General features: G+C 41.6%; 1 protein-coding gene across 1 annotated transcript in view; it reads right to left on the bottom strand.

Annotated features, from left to right (window-relative positions):
- LOC140368224 (uncharacterized) overlaps positions 1–22,878 on the bottom strand; it is a 30,066-nt gene extending 7,188 nt beyond the window's left edge. Inside the window, exons 1-18 of the mRNA XM_072455176.1 lie at positions 22,514–22,878; positions 19,102–19,304; positions 15,524–15,625; positions 15,338–15,433; positions 14,129–14,239; positions 13,350–13,473; positions 11,477–11,780; positions 10,611–10,678; positions 8,412–8,643; positions 7,850–7,973; positions 7,726–7,816; positions 5,386–5,614; positions 3,474–3,616; positions 3,281–3,372; positions 2,499–2,650; positions 2,022–2,188; positions 521–761; positions 336–442 (exon numbers count right to left, since the gene is read on the bottom strand). Of these exons, the coding sequence (XP_072311277.1) occupies positions 336–442; positions 521–761; positions 2,022–2,188; positions 2,499–2,650; positions 3,281–3,372; positions 3,474–3,616; positions 5,386–5,614; positions 7,726–7,816; positions 7,850–7,973; positions 8,412–8,643; positions 10,611–10,678; positions 11,477–11,780; positions 13,350–13,473; positions 14,129–14,239; positions 15,338–15,433; positions 15,524–15,625; positions 19,102–19,304; positions 22,514–22,553 (2,626 nt within the window). The 5' untranslated portion in view covers positions 22,554–22,878. The remainder of the gene's footprint in view (positions 1–335; positions 443–520; positions 762–2,021; positions 2,189–2,498; positions 2,651–3,280; positions 3,373–3,473; positions 3,617–5,385; positions 5,615–7,725; positions 7,817–7,849; positions 7,974–8,411; positions 8,644–10,610; positions 10,679–11,476; positions 11,781–13,349; positions 13,474–14,128; positions 14,240–15,337; positions 15,434–15,523; positions 15,626–19,101; positions 19,305–22,513) is intronic.
- Between the last annotated feature and the right edge of the window lie 1,784 nt (positions 22,879–24,662).

Raw genomic sequence — 24,662 nt, 5'->3', positions numbered from 1 at the left:
TCCAACAGTTCACTACTACTCGAGTAAAGCAAGTCACGGTAAATGTAGCAGCAACTAATCGAATAAATGTTACAAAATAAAAGCATGACAAATGTATAAAAGCTATACATCTTAATGTTGTCATAGCGAAAACATAATTAAGAAATTAGCTAAACTTCCTAATCTCTCAATAACACCATAATCCTTGGGTTCACACAGAAATGCATCGTTGTACAACTTTTGTCTGATTGGATCAAGGCTTTATTATTTCAGCTTTTTTGTCCATTACTCAGACAATCTTTTGACGCTTTCAAACCGCTTCAATTCATGTGCGTGTGTCGATATCTGAACTGCACCTGGACGGTTTTCTCCCTCGTCATCCTTTTCGTCGGCATCTTCCATCAAAGGTCCGAGTGTCGGCTCCAGTTGATCATAAAACCTGTATTCCACCGCTTTACCAGCCCTAAAAACCAGCCACATTTCAGTGATTCAAAACAGCAGTAGAAAACTTCTGACACGAGACGGAGCGGATCATTCTTACTTCTTTCTTTCGTAGCACTGGTGGAAGTTGCTCCGCAGTTCTTGGACTTTTAGGCAGCACTGGTCATAGGTTTTGGAGAAGCCGAGAGACACCATCTTCTCGATTATATTCGAGTACATTTGCCCGTTTTGAACTTCCCCCGTGAGAGACTTTTTCACCTCCTCCTCGGCCCAGATGTCAATCAGCGTCCGGACCTCCACGTCAGACCACTGTCCGATCTCTGCGCACGAACTCAATCCATCTGAAAGAAAATACAAGCGTCTGAGGGCTTTGTGGGAACATCGCTATCTTAGCGCTGCAGCTGACGATTATTTTAGTAGTCGACAAGTCAAATTATTAATTCTGTTGGAACACCACAACTTTTTAAATGCATTATCATCCAAATAAAGGCTGACAAATGCGGAATGAAGGCTTCTAGATTGAGAATATTCACAAATAAGGCGTATTATTCATGAAAATCAGAGGCAGTTTAATAATCTTTAGACATTTTGATTTAATAAACGCCTCATTGTGATAAAACGCATCATCCAGTCTAGAGTTTCAGTCAGTCTAGTCCATAAAATAATGTGATAATAAAAGCACGATAATTTTTTTAAGTCGACCTGTCATGATTAGTTGATTAATCTATATCTTTTCAGTCAGCATGTAGTTCATTGTTTTGTTAATTTAATGTCCTTATTTGTAACAACAAAGCATTTCAAAATGTTCATTTAAAAATAGATGGAGCATCTTGGTGTTATGATGATATATTTATATATTTGTGATATTATTATTATTATTGCAGCCCTGCAATCATCTTGCACGTGAAACGTCAAAACACAAAACAACTGAAAATGGCTCAAGGTCTCCATTTAGTGGTTTCCTCAGGAGTGAATCAACTTTAACTAAGCAAACACAATGGCTGCTAATGGCCAAGTCGATTAGCTGTGGATCAGAATGAGTCTGGTGAAGGTGTTAGTACTTAAAACACGGATGATCTTCAGGCATTACAAGAAGATGACAATTCAAACATAAGTGTTTTTTTTTAGAAATTGACGAGTCAGCGATAATTTTTTCTAATACCGGTACTCAATGGTTATTTCCATTGCAAATTTATATTATTTAAATACATTATCAACCAAATGCATTTTGAAATGTGGTGACTGAAGGCTTCTTGATATAGAATATAAGTGTAAAATAATAAGTGTATTATTGATTAAAATCTCTCTCTTTTTTTTTTTTTACATTTGGTTTCAATAGTGACATTGTCTTTGTTATAAAAGGTCTTTTCATAAGTGTTTTAGAGTCTAGATACAGATTACAATTATTAAAATACAATTACTGTAATAGGACTACGCACGATCATTAAGATTCATTGTTACTTTGGAATAAAAGAGACTGACTACATTTGCAAGTTTATTCAAACAAAACACCCCTTTAGGAAGATTATTTTAAATGAGGGAATCCCATCAAGATTCAAAGTTCTAACTGTAAAATGAGGACACACGGGAGCTGTCTTTACCCATTTCAGGCACTGAGTTGCTGTTGGAGTCTTCAGATATTTCCATGGCGTCCACTACTTTGGTCGAAGGCGTTGATGGCGTTGAAGATGTCGACGGCTGGCTGCCCAGGATCTTCTCCAGGATGTTGTAGAATTTAAAATCGGGTTTGTCCCCTCCTTTCTCTAATCTGGAATTGAAAAGTAAAGGTTTATTAGAAAACAGAAAAGCTTTCGTGATCAAGATCAAATTCTCTATATCGTGACATTTGTTTATATTTGGCACAGACAAAACCACTGGTGAGTTACGCCTCTTTCGGACGCCAAACACATACGATGGTACAGATTCACTAAAAGCTACGATATCAGAACATTTGAAAGAAGATTAACTAGCCGATATTTAACAGAACCGTGCGGGTAACGGTGGCGGTCGGGCCCTGTGACACTGGCCCTCGAAGACAAACCCGTCGCCCTGGTCTAAAGTAAGACTCAGCTCCGTACCTCTCCAGGCAGTTGCGATACAGAGCTTTAAGGCGTTTGATCCGCGTGTAGCACTGGTCAGCGCTGCGACGGTAACCACAGGCCGCCAACTTCTCTGCGATCTCGTTGTAGACGGGAGTGTTGTGGGGGAAGCGCTTCAGGTCCTGTTGAACCTACAAGTGTCAAATGAAACCAAGCCAGGGATAAAACAAAACAAACAAAAATCAAGAGTGTATCAGTGTTAAGATTATTTTCGTCATGTTTATTCAGGTCACAATATAATCGTATGAACCAAAATATAATAATCGTGACAGTTAAAAATGAAGTATTCCACTGATGTTCAATAATCGTAAATATCGGGATATTTTTTCTCATGAACCACTCAAATTATGCTGCGTTCCAGTCCTTCTCGGAGTGAGAGTCGGAAAAACCAGGAGCAAGTCATTACAGTTTATTTGCTGTAACGGCTCAACTCAAATAACATAAAGCAGGACTGTGCTCAAATCAACCAAAACAAGGCTCCAATTTAGCTAATTTAAAACCCCAGAGTTTTATTGCTGGTACATTTGTGAGTTCTAAATCAATGTCTGAACGTGAGTTACTCCATGTACTGATAGGTTAACAGAGTTTCCAAGTAAGAGTTCTGAGATGCAAGAGTGTCTCAGTGTGAATTTTAAACTATATGACACTGATGAATAAATAAAAAACATCAAGCCTGGTGGAGGTGTATGTACACACAAATGTATTCAAAACATATCTAAAGGAAGACATTTGATAAAGGACATAAAATAACAAAGCCAAACCTGTGGATCGCCCCAGATCTCCAGCAGCAGAACAGTCTCTTTGTCGGACCAAGTTACTTTTTTCCTTTCTTCCTGAAGATTGAAAACAGCGTCTGAGGAAACACAAAAGGAACACCGTTGCTACTACTACACGTCACAGTTTTTCGCCTCGCTTTAAAAGGTAAATGTCACAACAACAGGAGCGACATCGTACCCAGGTCCTGGTTGAAGTAGGTGGAGAGGTCGTCGTCCTGCAGCTCCTCCAGCGCCCGGTCCACCTCGTCCTCCAGAGAGTGGTCCCTGGGCATAAACCGGGCCAGTTCAGAGAAAACCCGGTCCTGCCCACCGCTGACGCAGCTGCACAAACGAGGGACAAAAGGGTCAGTGGTTACGGCCGCACACGGATAAAGAGTCAGAAATAACAGTCAAGAACGGACAAACGTGTACAAGGGCGGCGACTAGTGACCCTTTTAAGAGATATATTCTCTGTCCATATAACAGCTGTAAATAAGAGTGTTACTATTGTTATTATTAATATTTTTTAATTAAGTTTAAGAGGTTTTTTACATAAGTTTTATAAGAGCTTTTCTATAAGAGTTTTTTATAAGTTATGTTTTTTTTTACAAATTATCATTTGCTTCTGTTGCAACAGTGGAATTTCCCCATTGTGGGACAAATAAAGGGCTTATCTTATCTTAGTATGTCAGGGTCAAATTGACTAGGATAATTTAAGACTTGTACAAACTAATAAAGTAGTAGTCTACTATTTTTGGCACATTTAGGTTTTGAAAGTACATTTTTAACCAAATAAAGGTCAAAATACAGGCACTGAAGGCTTTTAGATTTACAAATCAAGGGTATAATCAGACAAATCGGCCTTTGTCATAAAAAAGGTCTATAGTATGCGTTTGTAAAATCCAGATAACAATTATGATTAAGACCATCAGGCTGAGAAATAGATTTTCAAAGTTAGGGGCCAGGGGGGCCCCCTACCTAAAAAAGTTAGGGGCCCCCCAGCAATTTCAGGGGTCCACAAGCGAGCGCGGCGTCATAAGAACAAGATAAATTTGTAGTTTTAAACCTCATTATTAGCATGTAAAACAATTTAAAGTACTTTTATTTGATATGAAGGAGGAGCACAAATACTGAATTCCTATAAACCAGAGATCATGATCTTTCAATATTGTTTAATTTAATATAATGTTTCTTAGATACAAAATAAATACTGTATACAGCATTTGACACAAGGAGATCTTATATGTTCTGCAGCAGGAATAAATAAAATCACAGTCTACAAAATAACCTGAGTACAGACATAGCAAGGACATCTTTTATGTTTTTATAATAATAAATATTCTGAATCATAATCTTCTTGTCAGGCAACAAATCAAGTATCAATATTGTTAAAATAGTGGCTTGTAAGAGTTCTGTTAAATACCAAAGCTTGTCAAATAAATACCTGTGGCTTGTTGTATCCCTTTTGAGGAAAAGCCAAACACACAACAATCCAGCCTCCTTGTCATACTGATGCCATGGGAAAGGTGTGTCCCACCACTCCATGCATCAGTACGACAATATTATTGTCTGTCCCTTTCATTCTTTTTTTTCTTCTTCTTCTTCTGTTCTTCTGTAACTTTTTGTCTTTTGGGTGGTGGGGGTTTTCCCCCTTCAAGGTACTTCCACATCGACATACAGTTTTTGTTGTAAACAACTTCACTCAGTCCGCTATTCAGTCTTCCCTTTTGCCACAAAATTAGACCGGGCATTTCCGTGGACACCCGAACAAGACCAAACGCAGCGGCCAATCAGATGCCCGCTTTCATTGAAATTAGATCACAGACACCGCTCGGCCAATTTGAAGCGAGAAGACTGCGAAGTGGACATGTCTGTCAAAACGAAACGGAGATTTAACTGCTTACGGACCCCGGGCCCCAGTCTATTTCGCGGCCTGGCCATTATTATTTGTATATCTAAATATTGATTAAATGTCGCAGTAACACGTTTATAAAACATATTGATACAGCCAATGCTTTTTGTATTACAATTTGGCATACTTAAAGTCATTTTAGACACTTTTTGTTCACACTGTGAATAACTTTAGGGTCAACATTTTCCCCATGACTCACTTGTTGTCGTAGCTCTGCCTGAACCTGGACTTAAGCCGTTTCATCCTGGTCTGGCACTGGTCCGGCGTCCGGAAGTATCCCAGTGCCGCCATCTTCTTTGAGACGATGTTGAAGAGCTGAGCGCCGCGGTGTCCTCCTCTGGACCCGACCTGGTGCTTGTTCTCGCCCCACATGTTGATGAGAGCCAAGGTCTCCGAGTCGGACCAGGCGGCTCGAGCGCTGGAGGAAACTGCACACAAGTGTGTAACTCAACAAATGCCCTTAATTTATCCCTTAACCTAAGTTGCGATATACATGTATTTTTTAAATATACAAAATCATGACATAAAAAGTCCAACATTTAAGTCCCATTTAGTCCAAAGTTCCTGACACAAGCCTGAATGCATTTTTTTCATTTGTCTAATGTCTGTTATAAAGTCAGTCCAGTTCTTGATCACCAGTGAGGTCTGTGTCATCACCTCGTTGTGATTGCCTTTTCCCCCTTTGCCAGGAGTATGTTCCAATGGTACCCATTTATTGTGTCCATGGCAGGAGTTTTGAGGCCCAAGTACATAGTTCTTAAGTTGAAAGGGATGTCAAAAACAGTTTGCAGTGCATTGATTATTTCAGGCCAATATTCCTGAGCAACAGGACAGTCCCAAAACACATGATAGTGGTTTGCCTCCTAGTGCCACAGTTTCACTAAAAGTTTGTGTTTTCTTGTGAATAATGGGCACTTTGACATGAAAAAACGTGACACATTCCCCGAAGACATGTGATTTTGAGGTTCTTCACTTGGATTTATACGCACTTTCCCACTCTTTGTCAATCAAGAAAGAAAACAAGAAAACCTTCTCTTTCCCATTTTTTTCTTTTTATAATATAATGAATTAACCAAGTTTTTTGTGTATTTATCTTAATGTCTTAAGACTTAAATGTAAGTTTAGTGTTAGCCCTTAACCATTGCACCACCAGCGGCCAGCCAATTATTTTTTCGAGTTCTAGTTCTCTAGTTGTTCTAACCAGATGCCCCAGAATAATACAACTTCTACTGTTAAAGGAGGAGAGTATAATTTAAAAGTAGTACAAAATCAGACCACTGCATGTCATCCGTTTCTAATAATAAAGTTTTCTTTCTTTGTTGTTGGGAAGAGTTGAGCCGAAATTGATGAAATAAATAACTTTTTAGACTAATTATAGACACTAAGTACATTTTTAAGTGCTTCATTCTAGGGCTGGGTATTGCCAAGACCCTCGCGATACAATACGTATCCCGATACAGGGGTCACGATACGATACGCATCCCGATACTTGTATGTCCCGATACAATTCCCTCATTACGATACGTATCCCGATACTTTTTTTGAAAAAAGGGTCTTAGAGTTTACCAAATGGGCATTTGTTTTATTCCGGATAATAAAATGCATGAATTTTCATGTTTATCCAGAAAGCTTAAGCAAAGAACACATTCAAGTAAAGTTGCCAAACAATTGGCAAGGTCTGAACAAAATAAATAATAGCAGTAACTTGAATGAATGTAAACATGGCTTCTTGGCATCTTAATTAGCCTTCTGGTATGTCAGGTGTGTAATGTGTGGGAATCTGTTGACCCTCTGTTTGTGACTTTTTGTTGTTGTTTTGGTCTTAAAATCCTGTTTCCGGTCGGGCTCAGCACTAAGCTAAGTAGCGCTAGCCCGGAAGTGGCCACGGCTAACGCCAAGGTAACAGGCGCTCAGCGGGGCCCTGTTGGATAGTTGTATTGTTTAACCGCTCGGTTTTATTGTTGAACCGTTCGGTTTATGTAGTGTAGAGTAGGGAAGATGTGTGTGATGTTGGTGTCAGGTTTGTGTCCGGTTTTGTGCCTCCAGTTCGGCTGTTGTGGTGGCCTCGGGGCTAAGTTAGCTCCGGGGCTGCGTTGAATTTGTATAAAATAAAGGGGTGAAAGGAATGAAATCAATGAAAAAGGAAATCAAATAGAATGGAAAAGGGAGGCGTGTAACAGTAGCGACGTTTCGAGCCAAAAGCTCTTCTTCAGGCCTGTGTACACGCTGGTGCACGGTGTGTGTAAGCCGCTCAGTAGTTCCGCGGTGTTTACCGCCCTCTACAGGAGGGAGCTTCTAAACGGCCGCCCGGACAATTTGTAATAAATTAACGTTATTGAAAAGTATCGATATGGCGACTCCGTATCGGAGCCCGTGACGATATATCGCCGTATTGATATTTTGAACACAGCCCTACTTCATTCTGATATTTACATCCTGCAACTCTTGCTTTTAAACAGTATTGTACATTAGGAAAGGGTTTACTGGGATGATCCTGTTTTAGTCTGTAACCGTGAACACAAACCGAACCGTGTTGTACCTGTGTCTGTGGAGATGTCCAGCGGCAGGTTCTCTTGGATGTAGCGCAGGTCGTCATCCATGTCCTGGCTCTCCTCCTCCTCCTCCTCCTCCTCCTCCTCCTCCTCCTCCTCCTGCTGCTCCTGCTCCTGCTCCTGCTCGTGCTCGTGCTCGTCGCGGTCCTCCGCGTCGCACGTGGAGTCGGGATCCGCTCTGAGGATCCGCTCCAGCTGCTCGTAAAACCGGCACTCCACTTTACCGTTCACATTGCTGCGGGAAAAAGCCACAATTTTGTTCAATGCAATTCATCAACGTGACAAAGTAAAAAAAACCCAGCATGTATAAAAAAAAAAAAATATTCAAATTCCGAACTTAAAGTCTGAACTCTGCTCCAAACCACCTGCTTTTCCCCATAGAAACTGGATTTAAAAAAGAGGGTGTGGCAAATGTATCTCAATGTATCTAACATCAAACTGCACAGGAATTTTAGCTCGAGATGAAATGCAGTTTTTTTGCCGCAACATGCACAAAAATCACAACCTGGGGCTGCAACTAACGATTATTTTAGTATTTAACCAGTCAATGATTTTCTTTTACTGAAAATACTGAATATCTTCAAACGATTATTGTTTTCCATTTTCTAGATTGAGAAATTAACTTTGGCCCGTTATATGCCCATGTTACGACCTCCTTTGTGCCTTGGCTCACCTGCTCAGCTGCGTGAAGTATCGGCGGAGGCGTTTGATCCTCGACTTGCACTGCTCGGGTGTCCTCCTGTAGCCGCGCTCTGACAGCTTGCGGGAGATTTGGCCGAGGAGCTGCGGGTTCTTGAGCCGTCGAGGGTTCACCACGTTCATGCCCCAGACGTCCAGCAGGATCACCGTCTCCTCATCCGACCAGAGCACCTTCGAGTCCGGGCACGCGGGCGCCTTGAGGCTGTCTGAAGGGCGTTTGGAACAGGGCATACGGTCAGTGATTGAAGCAAAATTAGACTTGGACACACATTTACTACTTCTTCATTTTTTAAAAAGATCTTTTTCAATGATTAACATGTCTGAATTTTACAATTACAAAAGGAAGCAGAAAGGCCAAATAAAAACAAAGACCTTACAAAAAAGCCATATGAAAAGGAAAAAACAAATTGGAGAGACAATTAAAAAAATAATGACATGAAAAAACAGTTAAAATCTGTGCTCAACATAACACCACTGAGTGAAGAGAGTGTGACTGAAGAATCAAACCAGATCCTATAACAAAAAGATGCAACTGAAATAGAGAAGTTATGTTCAACTGAGCACAAAGCAGCCAACACAACTCCGGCAACTTCCCCAATAACAACAAAAGTGAGGACATCTACCGTACTCCAAATGAAAGACACAACAGTAAAAAAAAGACAGAAGGAATAAAAAAATTTCCTATCTGAGAACATTGATACAGTACACGGAAAGGAAGCTGCTGTTTGAAAGGACAAAAGAGATGAATACACTTAAGACTGAAGAGGCTAAAGAACATGGAAAGTAAAGATGATGATATGACAGAAAAAAGAAACCGTGACCCATGCTCAATTCCCCTCATTGGCAAACGGAAACTGATGAGTTCACTTGTAAGCCACTTCCTTCATGAGGATGGAGTCTCTACTGTGGTAAATGGGAACGTTGGGGACAGTCAAATATTCCACAAAAGGCCCCTTGGTGACACAATCAGGCTTTTAGATAGAGGGCCGTCTTCCCATATTTTGGACGGGGCATTTTAAAATGTGAACGGGCATTTTCGAGTGCAGGGACGCACTCGCACACAGGCACACTGCGCACACGGCTCTCGCACGGTACCCGTGTGCTCGTTTACAGCGCACAGCGTAACGTCAGTTAGCGCTGCTTTATTTAGCAAAAGCGGCGGAAAATACGGCACGATACGCCGCGGGTGTGTTCATAATTTTGGCTTTCCGCGCAAATTTTTAAGTACTTTTTGCGGACAAAATTATTTGGACGGGGTGTTTTCAAATTCTATCCAAAAGCCTGGACACAATGGGCAAAATTTCAAAGGATTTCCAGGTTTGGATCCAGTACCAAAAAGTGAAAGATCGAGAAAGATGTGCAGTCAAAACACATGAGAGCTACTGCTTGAAAATAAAGAAGTTGCACCATCTTGGAATAGTCACACCTCCTATCCTAACGAAAGTTAAATCTGCTGTATGTAGTGTTGCGTGCACAGGACAAGCCATGCTTGGAAAGACAAGACAATGCATTCTACATCCTTCCACAAAAAAACATATTTGCATGGGACAAAGTTGAGTCCTTTGTGTCGCGTTCACCAAGCCTTCAACATACTGAAGTCGTTTTCATTGTTGTTAGTGTTTTTAAAAACGACAAAGTCAAAGGTTTTTGGTTGGGTTTATAGATTGATTGAGTGAGACTGGCCCAACTGCATTTTTAGTTCCAAGAGTGGTTCAACCCATCTTAGAAGGTTTGACTCTCAAAACAATAAAGTTGGCAAATATGCAACGGAGAGGGCGAGTGGCTAAGCGTGTGAGGAGGGCCCAGCGCTTTTGGTACCACAGATACACAGGTAGAACACTGACAAACACACAGACCACACATACACAGGTAGAACACTGACATAAACACACGAAGCACAGGTAGAACACTGACGCAGGCAAACACACAGACCACTGATACATCTTTGGACCAGGTTTAAACTATTTCAAAGGATTCGTTATGGACACTGAAATTAAGATGTTTCAACTTCCATACAAATGTTGTTTTGTACCTTTTCTACTACAACTAGTTAAAATCTAACTTTGCTGCAGTGTACAGTAAGATATAGGAGCAGTGTTTTCTGTTGTCTGAGGTATTTATGCTAAAATACCACAAAGACGTAGTGGTAGTAACGGTGTTACGTCAGATTTACCTGTGTAATCGCCCCATATGGAGATCAGAGGAGAATCACTTGAATTGTCTTCGTCAGCCGAGGAGTTTCTAAAGAAGGGAAAAATACAGTTATGTTAGTTTTGTTGGACCAAAGCACGGCCTGCAGCGCCGAAAACTATGAGAAGTATTCACTTTATCTACATCTGCTACAAACATGTGCACGGGGAAGGGAAGAGGTTCATGGAGTGGGTTTAGCTTCTGACGGCTGCCTTTGAGCATCGTTTCATTGTGTTTTAAACTGCTCAAATAAAATATAAATAAAAAGTATGTATAAGATGGACCAGACAACAAAAATGTAGTAAACACACGGATAATGTAGTAAACACGGATAAACTGTCTTCTTGTAAACTTTGTCAACAACTAAAACCTATGGAAACATTGTAAATAAAAGAAAAGTGTTAAACTGTATGAATTTAACTAAACTGCTGTTCAGGAGATATACAAAATTAGAATTGTCTTAATAAAAATTAAACTAATAAAATTGTGTTGGTCTTATCTGTACAAGTTGTATAAGGTCTTGGTAAGAGTTTAATTTAGATAATTCAGGTTGTATAAGAAATGTATTCAACTAAGACCTTCCCTGATTGATCACTGCTGGGCCATATTAATTACTACATTGATTTATTGTTGATTAAATAATTGCTGGAACTGCTGGAACTGAGGGTCAAAAAAGTAACTTCTATAACTAATTATAGGAACAAAATACTAAAACATTTCATTCTGATTTTATTAAATGCAATACTATATTGTGACTAGGGAAAAACGTTTCAAATCATTGTTTATCGAGACATTTTTCTGTACCAATAAAATTGCACTTCGGAATCTCTAACTGTTACTGCGGCGTACCTCAGGGGTAAGGCCTTGGGCGGCTGCTTTCGGGGGACGTCTTTATAGTCCGTCTGCTTCCTCTTCCGCAGCACTCGTCCTCCTTTCACCAGACAGGACTCGCTAACATCGTCCGCTTCCATGGACGAGGTCAGGTCTGTGCTCGTGGTGGTTTTCCCGGGACAAGGACTGAGGTCTCTGCTGTCGTGGTCCAGCTCCGAGTCTGGGGTCAGCTCAAGGAGGGCGGAGTCTGGGGCGCGCCGAGCCTCGGAAGGAAGCGACAAGGCGGAGAGGATGCAGTCGTCCATCGGCAAAAGTCTGGAGCCTGAAAGGAAACGTAGAGGGATGTGACCAACCGCGCCGCTTTAGATGATCCAGAGGGGCTTCATCTGACGGAGGAAGGTTCAGGAGAAACGCGGGCATCACACGGTTAATTTTACACATAAAATCTATGAGTCCTCACGTGGACAAGCGCAGATCACTTAGAGGCTGGTGTTTACGAGCACAGGGAGAGAGCAGGGGGGAGCGGTGGAGAGCAGAAGGAAAGTGGAGAAGAGTGGGGGAGAGCGGTTGAGAGCGAGGGAGAGCGGTAGAGTGTGGTGGAGAGTGCGGGAGAGCGGTGGAGAGCAGTGAGACTTTGTTCCGCACCACAGAACAAACCACAGACACAGCGGAGATCTCCAGTTGCACACTCTGGGCTCCGATAGGAAAATAAAAGTCACGTGTGAGCGCTAAAATGAGTGAAATGAGCCTAAACTTTGAGAGAACGGGCCAACCAGCAGCTCCGGCTGTCACTGAAGGGCCCGTCACTCTGTGGTGAAGGGACTTTAACTCACAAAACTGTGACTGTGCTTTTACCTGAAAGTGTGATTACTCTGACCCATTGACAAGTAAAAACCTAAACAAAGTGCACTTCTTTCTCAAACCTATGAAGCTTAAAGGTTGAATGGACGATTTTTTGGGCCCAAATCTAAGTCTTATTTGCTCGTGGCGTGGACTGCCGATTAGTCCTGCCACGTATCAATCATAAAACGCACCTACCGCTCACCTGCAGCCGCGTCAGGCTCGTCCCCACGTTTCCGCGTGTCTAAGCGCATTGATCTATCATAATATAGTTCCCTCAGGTGTACGGGACAAAATGAAGACGGAGAAAGACAGTTCGAGCTGACTCAGAAGAAGACGGAAGACGAGAGATGCGATTCGATCCGTTGCGCTAATAAACAAACGCACGTGTGTTGTATCAGTCCGCACGGGGGAGTGCACATGCGCACTTCCGCCTGAGTTCGCAAATCGCCGAAAAATCGTCCATTGCGCCTTTAAATGATATTTGCAGATTTGTAAGTAATGGGTCAATAAACGGCACCAGCCACAAACCCCAAACATTTGTCTCTTAGGGGCTGAAACCGAGGCTCTGATACGGCCCAGAACCACAGCTTTGTTCTGGCATTAGCACACGTATTTATAAGTTACATTTACAATGTTTACATTCTTTATTTGACTCTCTTTACATCAGATATGAAACATTAGCGGAAGAAGGGTCACGAGTACGGAGAAAAAACTAATTGCAGCTTAATTAGCCTTTATAAATGGTTCATTAAGAACGAACAAAGACTTTATTAATATTAAAGATTCAGATTTTTTGTAATGATTTAAGAGATTGGTGTATTAATTAAGTAGTTACTAATCCCTTGTTCATTAAAAAGTGTAGATATTTTTTAGTTGAACATTTTCCTTTTCCCCTGACCATTTACTTGTAACTCTGCACTAAACAAGCCTCTATTAGTTTTTCCATCTGTACACATCTCTTCTTTTGTGAAAAGTGAATACTTTCTTTTTGTTATTGACCACAAACTCATCATGATGCATCTTTGACACGCATGTAATTTCTCCTCACCTTTCTCTTCGAAAAAGCCCAGGTTCCTGTGATGTTCCACCACGGCCTTCATGTCCTCGGCAGAGAAGAACGACTGCAAACAATCCTCCAACAAACAGGGCGCGTCGCCGAGGAGAGAGGCGACCTGACGAGACACAATCGCCACATCGTCAGTGCGCAAAGGTCAAACTAAACACAGGATCTGTAGGTAATGTGAACGTCAAAGTCACCGCTACACCCCTGGGAAGTAGGAGAGAAGAGATAGAAATGCTAAATTAAACTATTAGGACTTTATGGGCCAAAGAGGAGACAGAAACCGCAAGTGTAATCTTCCGAATAAGAGCATAAGGCAATATTTCTGCACTTTTGTAGCTAATTTATGGTCCATTCATGTTTTCAACCACTGAAAAGTGAATAAAAAAAAAGAAGAGAAATACTCACTTTTGTCAAGATTGCCCAGTAGTGATGCAGTTCAAGAAATTATAATATTTATTGCGGTGCTGATTAGGGCGGGACATAAACTGCTGCTGCACATGTATCTTTTAGTTGCGTCTAAATTCAGTTTCTCATTAATTAGACTCGTTTCTCTATGAATCTGTCCCCACTGTCCATGATCGCTGTGTGTGTGAGGTGGTTCACCTCCACGTATGGCTCTGCTCCGCTGCACTGAGAGCAAGTGGGAGGGAGGGAATGCGATGGAACCTTTTTAATGCGGGGCGGGGCAGGACGGGGCGAAAAATAGATTCCATTGTGCGGAGTGGCCCTAGATTTGGCTCCGATTTTGGCAGAATAAACCGCACCTGCGTGAAGTCCGGCGCAGGCAGAAGCTCCTCCAGCCTCGTGATGAACTCCCAGACCAACATCTCCAGAGCCGTGTCAAACTTGGGCCCGTAGAAATCGGGGAAGATCTCCTGAAGCGGGACAAATGGCAGGAATGTCAGAATTTGTCTCAACATAACAACGTTTATACAACAGACATTCCAATACTAAATTAATTACGTCACCTAGAAAAAGAGAAGACATCCATTTTGAACCGCACGATTTTGAACTGGATGGTGAATTCACAAATGTTGAACCGGATCTTTTGATATTTGTGACATTATTTGGTGCCACCGTCTGTATTAAATATAGTCCAACAGAATGTTCTGACATCAGTAATGTATCTATCGAAAAGCACACACGATTTTCTTCCAGTCTAGCGTTCCTGTGTCAAGATTTGGTGTCAGCACTCCATCTACTGGCAGCAGAAGGAACACCCAAGGTAAATAAACAAAAGCTAGATTTCCAGACGTGCTAATTGGGGGCGTGATTTGAGGCGGAAATGCTCAGAACGAGTCTTTAAAAAAAAAAGGGGGATCTTGGCCTATGATGTCACAAAACTGGGACGGGGTGTTTTATGAGGCTATCTAAACAGGAATACTGTAAACAAATGAAGTGACACTGAAATCGGACACACAGAGTTCACTGCAAATACAGTCTGATATGTTTTGGCCGACATCACAATCTTCGGATCCCTTACCTACAAAATTAAATGCATTTAAACCGGGCATTAGACTAAGACTTTATTTTAATTTCATTTAGTGGATAATACCTGTTGTACGTGTATAAATGATAGTTTTCCACCAATAAAGTGTCAGTTTATGAAGAAAAGTTGTTAAATCAGTTGAAAATGACAATAACATATCGTTGATGTCACACTAGTGAGACTCGGAATTCATGCAAAACATCAGTAAAACTTATATCAAACGCATTTTTAAACATTAATGCAACAAAATAAACATGTTTTGTGCATTTATATTAGTCACATACATATTTCTGTGACACTAGACAAGTTTTCCCCTCAAACAAGCTTGAATGAAGCGAAATGCAACTCCAGGTGCGTTTTTGACGAGGAATAACGTTCCAACAGGATCTTTTTGTGTATAAAGTGTGTCCTTCAAGGGTTATTTGACGCCGTTTCTCATTCCGCCGACTGTAACGCTAAAAGCACACGACTGAAACCATGTTACCTGAAAAAAGTGATTTCGTTTTGAAGAATCCTTTAACAACAAGTGAACGAGCTCAACGAATTTCGCTTGCGACACTTCAACTCGATCGAGATTCTCCTGTTTAACGAAAAAAAACAACAACAACAGTGATTAATGTATACTTTGAACATGTTATTCTCAAGTTTGCATTCGCAGTTTCACACTCACGGGGCGATCCTTCCCGGTGCCGGGGGCTTTAATTCTATCCAGATGGTTCTGAATGTCGTTCGTGTCCAGCGGCTCTTCTCCTCGACACATCTCCAAAACGAGCTGAAAACCACAACAAGGAGTTTAGTCTTTTGGTTAAGAAGGAAAAGAAGGAAAACCATTATTGTGAGCTTTAATGATGACAAAAGTGAAATCCTTCATTTACATACAGGCGTTACTGTTCCAGCTTCATGAAATCTTTCCGAATGCAAAAGTGAAGTTATTGTGACACACACATTTAGGTGTAATTTTTGTGGTCCAGATTTAATAGAAGAGACATAATTTTGCCTCTAAAAGGGTCACAATTATAATTTGTTTGTTCTTACGATGACATTATGAGCGAATTATCACGATTATCGATTAACCAATTAATCTAGACTAATCTTGACGTATCCCGACTACCACTAAATGTAAACTTAGAATGTCATTGAGAGTGGCGAAAAAGTACATCCGATGCCTCTTTTTTGCAAATCTTCCCGTGTCGTCTTTCCTTTTCAAATATAACAAAGAATGTTTGACCAAGCACTTATTGATTCTGGTACAGATTCAATACTCGATACTGATTTTCTGTGAAATACAGTGTCATTTTCAACACTAAATAACAGTCAAACAATTACTTCTACAGTACATAAGACTTTTTAAATGCCAATAAAGGCTGAAACATCTTGACCGAAGAGTTCCACATAAGAGAATATGAATCAATAAACTGTATTAATGATATTTTGAATATTATATATATATATACACATATATATATATATATATATATATATATATATATAATCTTTTAAATATATTTTTTGATTCATAAACATTTCTTTTTGTGTGTGTTTAGAGTCTGCAATTATCAAAATATAAGACAAGATAATATAAGCCTTTATTAGTCCACACAGTGGGGAAATTTCAGGGTTACAACGCACAAGTAGGTACAGAAGTGAGAACAGATAACTTATAGAAGACTTAAAAAAACAAAAAAACACTCCTAATAGAGGAGCTCTTACAAAAGAAAAAAACAACCTTATATTCTGTATGAAAGTTAAAAAACAAAATTAAGAAAATAGTAAGTAACACTCTTATTTACAGCAGTTGTATGGACCGGGAATATTGCACCAACAGGGAATATTCCACCAATATGATTGACATTATGTCAGACTATTGCACATGAATATGGCAGCATTGCGTATGGATATGACAGTATTGCACATGATTAAGTCAGTATTGCACATGATAATATACAGTATACAGCATACACGTGTTCAAGGCTAACAGTGTTTGTTGTAGAGTCTGACAGCAGCAGGGAGGAAAGACCTGTGAAACCTCTCCTTCACATAGCGAGGGTGGATCAGTCAGTCACCGAAGCTGCTCTCCAGAGCGGACAGAGTGTCCTGCAGGGGGTGAGACTCGTGGTCCAGCATGGATGTGAATTTAGCCAGGACCCTTCTGTCCCCCACCTCCTGCACCGAGTCCAGAGCGCAGCCCAGGACGGAGCTGGACTTCTTGATCACTTTGTCCAGCTTCTTCCTCTCCCTCTCTGTGATGCTGCTGCTCCAGCAGGCCACACCGTACAGGAGGGCTGATGCCACCACAGAGTCGTAGAAGGTCTTCAGGAGTGGCCCTGTCACTCCAAAAGAGTCTCCTCAGGAGGTAGAGCCAACTCTGGCTCTTCCTGTACAGTGCGTCTGTGTTATGAGTCCAGTCCAGTTTGTGGTTCAGATGAACACCCAGGTACTTGTATGAGTCCATTCTCTCAATGTCCCTTCCCTGGATGTTCAGTGATGAGGGGGCAGCAGAGTGGCGTCTGCGGAAGTCCACCACCATCTCCTTGGTCTTCTCTGCGTTGATAAGGATGTGGTTTTGCAGACACCAGTCCACAAAGTCCTGCGCCAGTCCTCTGTACTCCGCATCATCGTCGTCTGTGATGAGTCCGATGATGGCAGAGTCGCCAGAGAACTTCTGCAGGACACAGCTGTCCGTGTCGTGTCTGAGGTCTGCAGTGTAGAGGGTGAAGAGAAAGGGCGCAAGGACAGTGCCCTGGGGCGCCCCCACACTGCAGATCCGAGTGTCAGACACACAGTCCCGGGCTCTCACAAACTGGGGTCGGTCTGTGAGGTAGTCCAGGATCCACTCTGCCAGGTCGTAGTCCACACCAGCCGTCTCCAGCTTGTCCCTAAGGAGCAGCGGCTGATGAGGTTGAAGGCGCCGGAGAGATCAAAAAACAGAATCCTCACAGAGCTGCCAGGTTTCTCCAGGTGAGAGAGCGGTGCAGCAGGGAGATGACGGCGTCCTCCACTCCAATGTCAGGCTGGTATGCAAACTGCAGCGGGTCCATGGCTGGGCTCACGGTGGAGCGGAGGTGGTCCAGGACCAGCCGCTCCAGTGTCTTCATCAGGTGGGACGTGAGAGCCACCGGCCTGAAGCTGTTGAGGTCTTTGACGCGCGGTGTCTTGGGCACAGGTACCAGACAGGAGGTCTTCCAGACCTGTGGTACCACCCTCAGCTTCAGGCTCATGTTGAAGACATGCTCCATAACGCCGCACAGTTCATCTGCACAGGACTTAAGGAGCCTGGGGCTGATGCCGTCAGGTCCTGCTTCCTTCCTCACTTTAATCCTCTTCAGCTCTCTCCTCACCTGTGCTGCTGTGACAGTCAGTGGATGGCAGGGGGACTCTGTGTTGGGGGGATGGGTGAGTCCAGGTGAAGTGGAGAGCGGATGGGCCGAGGCAGAGGTGTGAAGAGGAACGGGTGTGGGCCATTGTCCAGCTGTGGAAGAGGGAGCATGCAGCTGTGCAGGGGGAGGGGTGGGTGATTAATCGAATCTCAGGAAGTGAGTATTCAGTTCATTCACCCACTGTAAGTCCCCCTTTGTCTGAACAGGGGGAACTTTGAAGCCCGAGATGGCATGACTATATGCCCGATATGACTACGTCTACTGTAGCAGCTCAAAATATAATAAATGATAAAAAAAAATAATCTTCAAATCAATACCTCATTCTCTAGCTTTGAAACTAGTTTTTGTATCGTACTTTATTAATATCTGGGCATTCGTGGTGAGAAAAACTAAATAATCATGATGTTTCTTTTCAAAATCAAACTACCAGTGTTCTCGCTGAGGGGTTTTGAGCCCGCCATGCTCAAAAGATACCGCAAGGTATTAAGATAACTGCGCGCGCGAAAAGCACCGCAGCGCTCGCACGGTACCCAAAAGATATGGAAAGCCAATATGATCACACTCCGCCACTTGGGAGTGCCGTATGGCGTAAATTAAGAGAACGCAGAGCGCCGTCTGGCGTAAATTACGGCGCACGGCGTTAAAAGCACCGCTTTCTTTTGTAAAAGCGTCAGAAAATACACCGCGATACGCCGCTCCTAAGTGGCGGAGTGTGATCATATTGGCTTTCCATATCAAGCCCCGTGGGCGGCGAGCGCACATTTTTTAAGTACTTTTGCGAGCGGATGATTTGTCCCATCGCCATCCTCCAACCTCAGTCCAGCGAGAACACTGAACTACAAAACCGACTTTGGACACTGTAAGGACTGACCCTGGCACGCAGCCCGAGGATCAGCTGCGCTCTCTGGCTGTAGCTCATGAGCTCCGGGACCAGCTCCGTCACCATGGTAACAAACTCCTCCAACATCCCGTAGTGCTGCACGTGGCTCTGCTGCACGACTTGCCACATGGTCGCCGACAGGAGCTGCAGCGGCGGCGCGAGCAGGCGGAGGTAGCGCATCGGGAGTCCATTACCTGTGGGGCAGATGCAGACGAGAGGTTCAATTTCAATTCAAATTATTTTTGTAACGCCCAAAATCACAACAACAGTTGCCTCTGAGGGCGAAGGTTCAGGCCACATTGTGAACGATGAACTGAACTTTACACATTTTACCTGCAACTGACAAAACTTATTTTCTCAGCTCTAGGGATGTCACAATGTTCAAATGTTAGCATTACGATTATTGTGAGAAAAAAAAACATTACAATTTAACACCGATTAACAGTGATATCTTTAATTTTCGATAATTTCCGTGGTCTAACATGTTACTGTAACAGGTGTTGCTCAAGTTGTAAAGCCAAACTGTTCCTCAAGTTTGGCTTTACAAATTTGAACCTCCTGAAAAACAAAATATGGTATAATTTTACAAAAATAGCAAGATAAAAAGATAGACGATAGATTGACCTGAAGAGACTCAATTTTGCTTCTTAAACCGTCACAATTAGTATTTTTTGGTTCTTATTTTGTCCCGAAATAATCACAATTATCGATTAACCTAATAGCCTTGACATCTCTACACATGATGTAAAGGTCAGGGTTGTAGAAAACTATGAAGTAGCTCGATGTATCCGAGCCCTCAGAAGACGACAACCGGACAGGGATTCATGCAAAAACAACTATTTATACAGAAAAGTATTTGTAAACAGTGTATGCATTAGAAATGCATAAATTAGATTAAACTCTTGATTCACTCAAACATCTTCATCTAACGCAATCCTTTTTTCTGTTTTCTCGTAGAAATCCTTTTAATTTAAATAAAATAATGAATCAACAAAGACACCATCTACCGATTAATCGACTTAAGGACTTTTAACAGATTATTCGATCAATACATTAGTTGTCAGTTATTTAAATAAATTGAATAGTTGTTATTACCTTGTAAGAATCCTTATTTTGAAATTTTGCAAAATGTTAATATCGAATATACGGGTATTGTTAAAAAATGTATATACACACACACCGGTACAAAGAGGATTGAAAAAGTTTTGTTGACAAGGTGATATTTCTACACTTTTGTGATTTGTTTGACAGACACATTTGTCTGACAATTAAAACCTCAACTACTTTAATATGTTTAACAACGTGTTTTAACACATTTCTATTGGACTGACGTGATATTGTCTGAATATCATTATCAGGAAACTCAAAATAATATTGAGATTTATTTTGGTCGAGTGAGTGTCATTAAAAACCTTTGAATGTGTTTTTTTAATGATAAATTAGACAATAATAATAGCAGGACCTTTTCAACACTAAATCATTTATTTTGTTAATTCAGAAAGAAAACTCCAATTTAGAGATGAAACATAGTGCAGTTAGAAGCAAAAGCAGAAGTCATGTAAAACAAATCACTCTAAAAAAGCTTTCAAAATTTAACAAGTTGCGAAGAATTTACAAATCAGAGAACATAAAAGGTTTAACCAAAACAGAATAAGTTATTATTATTGTCTAACACATGTGATTAAGATGCATCCATAGTTAGGAGACATTTTTCATAAATTAAAATGACTAAACTTGGGAACAATTGCCCTTGTGGAGGGTTTTCATTCACAGAAAAAATAATCTACTTTAATAAATGTAGCCGCTGCATAAGTTTGCACAAAATTCAAAAGGAAAACTATTCAAAATTGTTATTCTTGTGGTTTTCCTCAATGTAATTATTTGTAGTAACAACATTATTACAACATAACGTAATAGTAAGGTTCAAAAGGAACGTTGATTTGAAAATGTTACCTTTATTAGGAGCTTTTCTCATTATTTTGTCTGAATAACACACTAAAGATTGGTTTGTGAGAAAAATAGAAATTATGTAATGATATGCAAGTATTAATAACAGATTATGTTGAAGCAAAGAAAACAACAGTGTCAGTCATCAAGCCTTGATCTAGTAGATTTAGACAGGGATTTAATTGAATAGTTTTGGAGTGTCCTGGACAAACTTTGCACCAAAAAAGAATGTAAAAGATTGAAAAACCAGACAGTGGCACAGACATTCTCCACCACGTTTTCCACTGTATTCAGCTTGAAACTGGAGAAGCTACATTCCCATCAAGATAGTTAAGTAATCACTAAGCCTGAATCATTCTTAATAAACTATTTTTTAAATTACGACTTTGTTCATACTATATTAAGGCAGGAATGAGTGTAATTAATATAAAGTGTTTCCTAATTTTCTTACTCATGATTTGAAATGATTTATACTCTCAAATCTACAGTAATAAATACAATAATGATAATAATAGTAATAACACTTTTGGCGATGAACGGAAGGAATGTTTGAAAGTGTTCGATTTGAAAATGTAGTCCTCATTTTAGATTTTCACATGATTTTAAAGGCTTAATTTGTCTAACGTGAAAGCGCTGTGATGTCGTTATTTGTCATGATTGTGACTAAATTCAATCATTAATGGCATTACAAATATTGGATAATATTAAATTATAAATAGTTTTGAAACTGACTTCATTATTGATGAGTAATTATTAATAATATTTTATGAAGCAATTTACTATCTACAGTAATAGATTAGTAACAACATTTGTATTTCGCTAAGTATGAGAGTATGTCTTAGTTCTTTAATCTTATCTTGAATTAAATTAATAAAGAAGACAATGTAAAAAGCACATTTCTCGCTATTGTAACCGCATTGCTAGCACGTGCATAATTGGAGAAAGGAAACTTTTTAGATTTTCACACAATTTATTTATCTTATTAAAACGCTTTACAAAAAGTGTGCAAGAAGATTACTCTTGTTTCTCATAGGAGTATTTTTTTTTTATTGATTTATAAAGAAATTCACGTCAACTTGAGCTAACGTAACGTCGGCGCGCTCCGCTGCAAACATTGTGGAACTAGTTTTTTGAAGTAGCATTCATTCTTAGCATCCTATTGCCACAGCCAGCCTCTCAAAATGAAACTATTAGATTTATTTGCGCCGCCGTGAAAACACCACGTCCACGCAAAAATGCAGCGCCGAACTGAAATAACTCCACTCAAATCCCCGAGGGGCATTGTTAGCGCCGCCTGTTGTGTTGACATGACTGCCTCGGATTGTTAGCTAACTCCGAGTTAGCAGCGTTAGCATGGATGCAAAAGTGCGGCTAACACTTCTTCTTCTCGGGCGCGGACGTAAACAAACGACTTTTTCAAGGCACACGGAGCAGGTCTCGGTCGGATTGCACGCACCTTGTCGGCTCTCGTGCTCATCTTCGTGTTTTGTTTCCATTGGCAGTGGACGAAACGGGCTGTTCTTCCCCGGGCGGGCTGCTTCTGCTGCTGCTGCTCGTTCTGCTGCTGCTGCCTCTTCTTCTTCTGCTGGATTTCCCCACTCAAACGTAGCTCGTAGTTTTCGGTAAATGTCGGCGGTAAAACTACAGCCATGAAGCTACAGACACGCGCTGATCGGAGGCTGTTTCCGTCGCGGGTCGTACGTGTGTTTGGGTGTTTTTTCGGCGGATTGCGGGACTGAACAAAGGTCCCCGGGTTGAGGCGGTACAGTGCCGATCATAAGTCCTGTTTCCTGGTTGGCTGAACGTGTGTGGCCCGGATCAGCGCGTTCCTCCGCAGTGCCGCGTGCTAGACACGAGGGGGCGCCATTCAGGCTGCGTTTGGAGTGAAGGGCCGCGACTATGAGTACCGTACTGTGAAGCCCCTGTTTGTTTAAGAAAACTTTGGAAAAATACCAACAATCTTAAATTAAATACATTGTTTTGATGTTCAAGTAGTTAATATGACATGAATTTAGATTTCACTCAACATTGGAGATAAGCAAACACACACACACAGACACAAAAAAGAAAAGAAAATTAGTTTTATTTGATTTTCTGTTTTCCCTCTGTGGCAAATAGATGTTAATGGGAAGCTATAAACTGTATTGGAAAGGCCTAATGCTGCATTGTGTCTGTACTTTTGAACACCACATAATCTCTATGTGCCAAACCCAAGGACAGGATTTTATTTTATTATTATATATTTTACTTGTATATACATTTATATTTTTGTTTTATTTGTATGTTTGTTTATTATTGTTTAATATTTTTGATTTAAATATTTTTCAAGAACCAAAATGCAAAAATGAGCAGGACCAGAGAGAACACAAGGTAATAATAATAATAATAATGATAATAATAATAACTTTTATTTATATAGCGCTTTTCAGTGACCCAAAGACGCTGAACATAATAAAAAAAGGGGGGGTATTTACAGACAGGGGGGGACAACACGTACAATACACATTAATATACAGATAAAATGAACAAGACAGAAGAAGTAGAGAGAAAAAGATGGGGATGTAACAGGGGGTAGAAGAGTAGGCAATGGGGTAGAGGAGGCTAGGGGTAGGGGAGGTCATAGGCTTGGGTGAAGAGGTATGTTTTTAGGTGGGATTTGAATGTTGTGAGTGAGGGAGAGTGGCGGACAGGTTGGAGGAGGGAGTTCCAGAGTCGGGGTGCTGTTCGGGAGAATGCTCTGTTGCCAAAAGTTTTGAGTCGGGATGTTGGTGCAGCCAGGGTGAGAGAGGAGGAGGATCGGAGAGCTCGGGTGGGGCGGTGGGGGATGAGGAGGTCAGACAGGTAAGGGGGGGCAAGGTGGTGAAGAGCTTTGAAGGTGAGGAGGAGTATTTTAAAGTTGATGCGCTGCTTGATGGGGAGCCAGTGGAGAGAGCGGAGAACGGGAGTGATGTGATCACGGGACCGGGTGTGGGTGAGGAGGCGGGCAGCGGAGTTTTGGACCATTTGGAGTCTGTGGAGGGAATGGGAGGAGATGCCAGTGAGGAGGGAGTTGCAGTAGTCGAGGCGGGAGGAGATGAAGGCATGGATGAGGGATTCAGTAGCGGGGAGGGTGAGGCAGTGTCGGATTTTGGCGATGCGGCGGAGGTGGAAGTATGAGGTCTTGACGATGTGGCTGACATGGGGAGTGAAGGAGAGGGTGGGGTCCATGATGACACCGAGATTGCGTACCAGGGTAGAGGGGGTGATGGTCGAGGTGTCGATGCTAAGTGAAAAGGGACCAGTTTTATTGAGAGTGGATTTGGTGCCAATGAGGAGGAGCTCTGTTTTGTCACTGTTCAGTTTGAGGAAGTTGAGAGTGAGCCATGATTTTATTGTAGAGATGCAGGTTTCGATGTGGCTGAGGGGAGGGTTTTGGGTGGATTTGGTGGTGAGGTATATCTGGGTGTCGTCAGCGTAGCAGTGAAAGTCCAGGTTGAGTTGGCGGAGGATGTGACCAAGGGGGAAGATGTAGCAGATGAAGAGGAGGGGGCCGAGGACTGAGCCCTGGGGGACCCCCTGCGTTACTGGGGAGAGGGTGGATGAGTGACCGGAGAGGGAAATGAACT

This window comes from Eucyclogobius newberryi, unplaced genomic scaffold (genome assembly GCF_026437365.1).
Source record: "Eucyclogobius newberryi isolate DKJ021-1_F unplaced genomic scaffold, fEucNew1.0.hap1 SCAF_2, whole genome shotgun sequence".
Lineage (NCBI taxonomy): Eukaryota > Metazoa > Chordata > Actinopteri > Gobiiformes > Gobiidae > Eucyclogobius > Eucyclogobius newberryi.
This window is presented reverse-complemented; position numbering and strand designations above follow the sequence as displayed.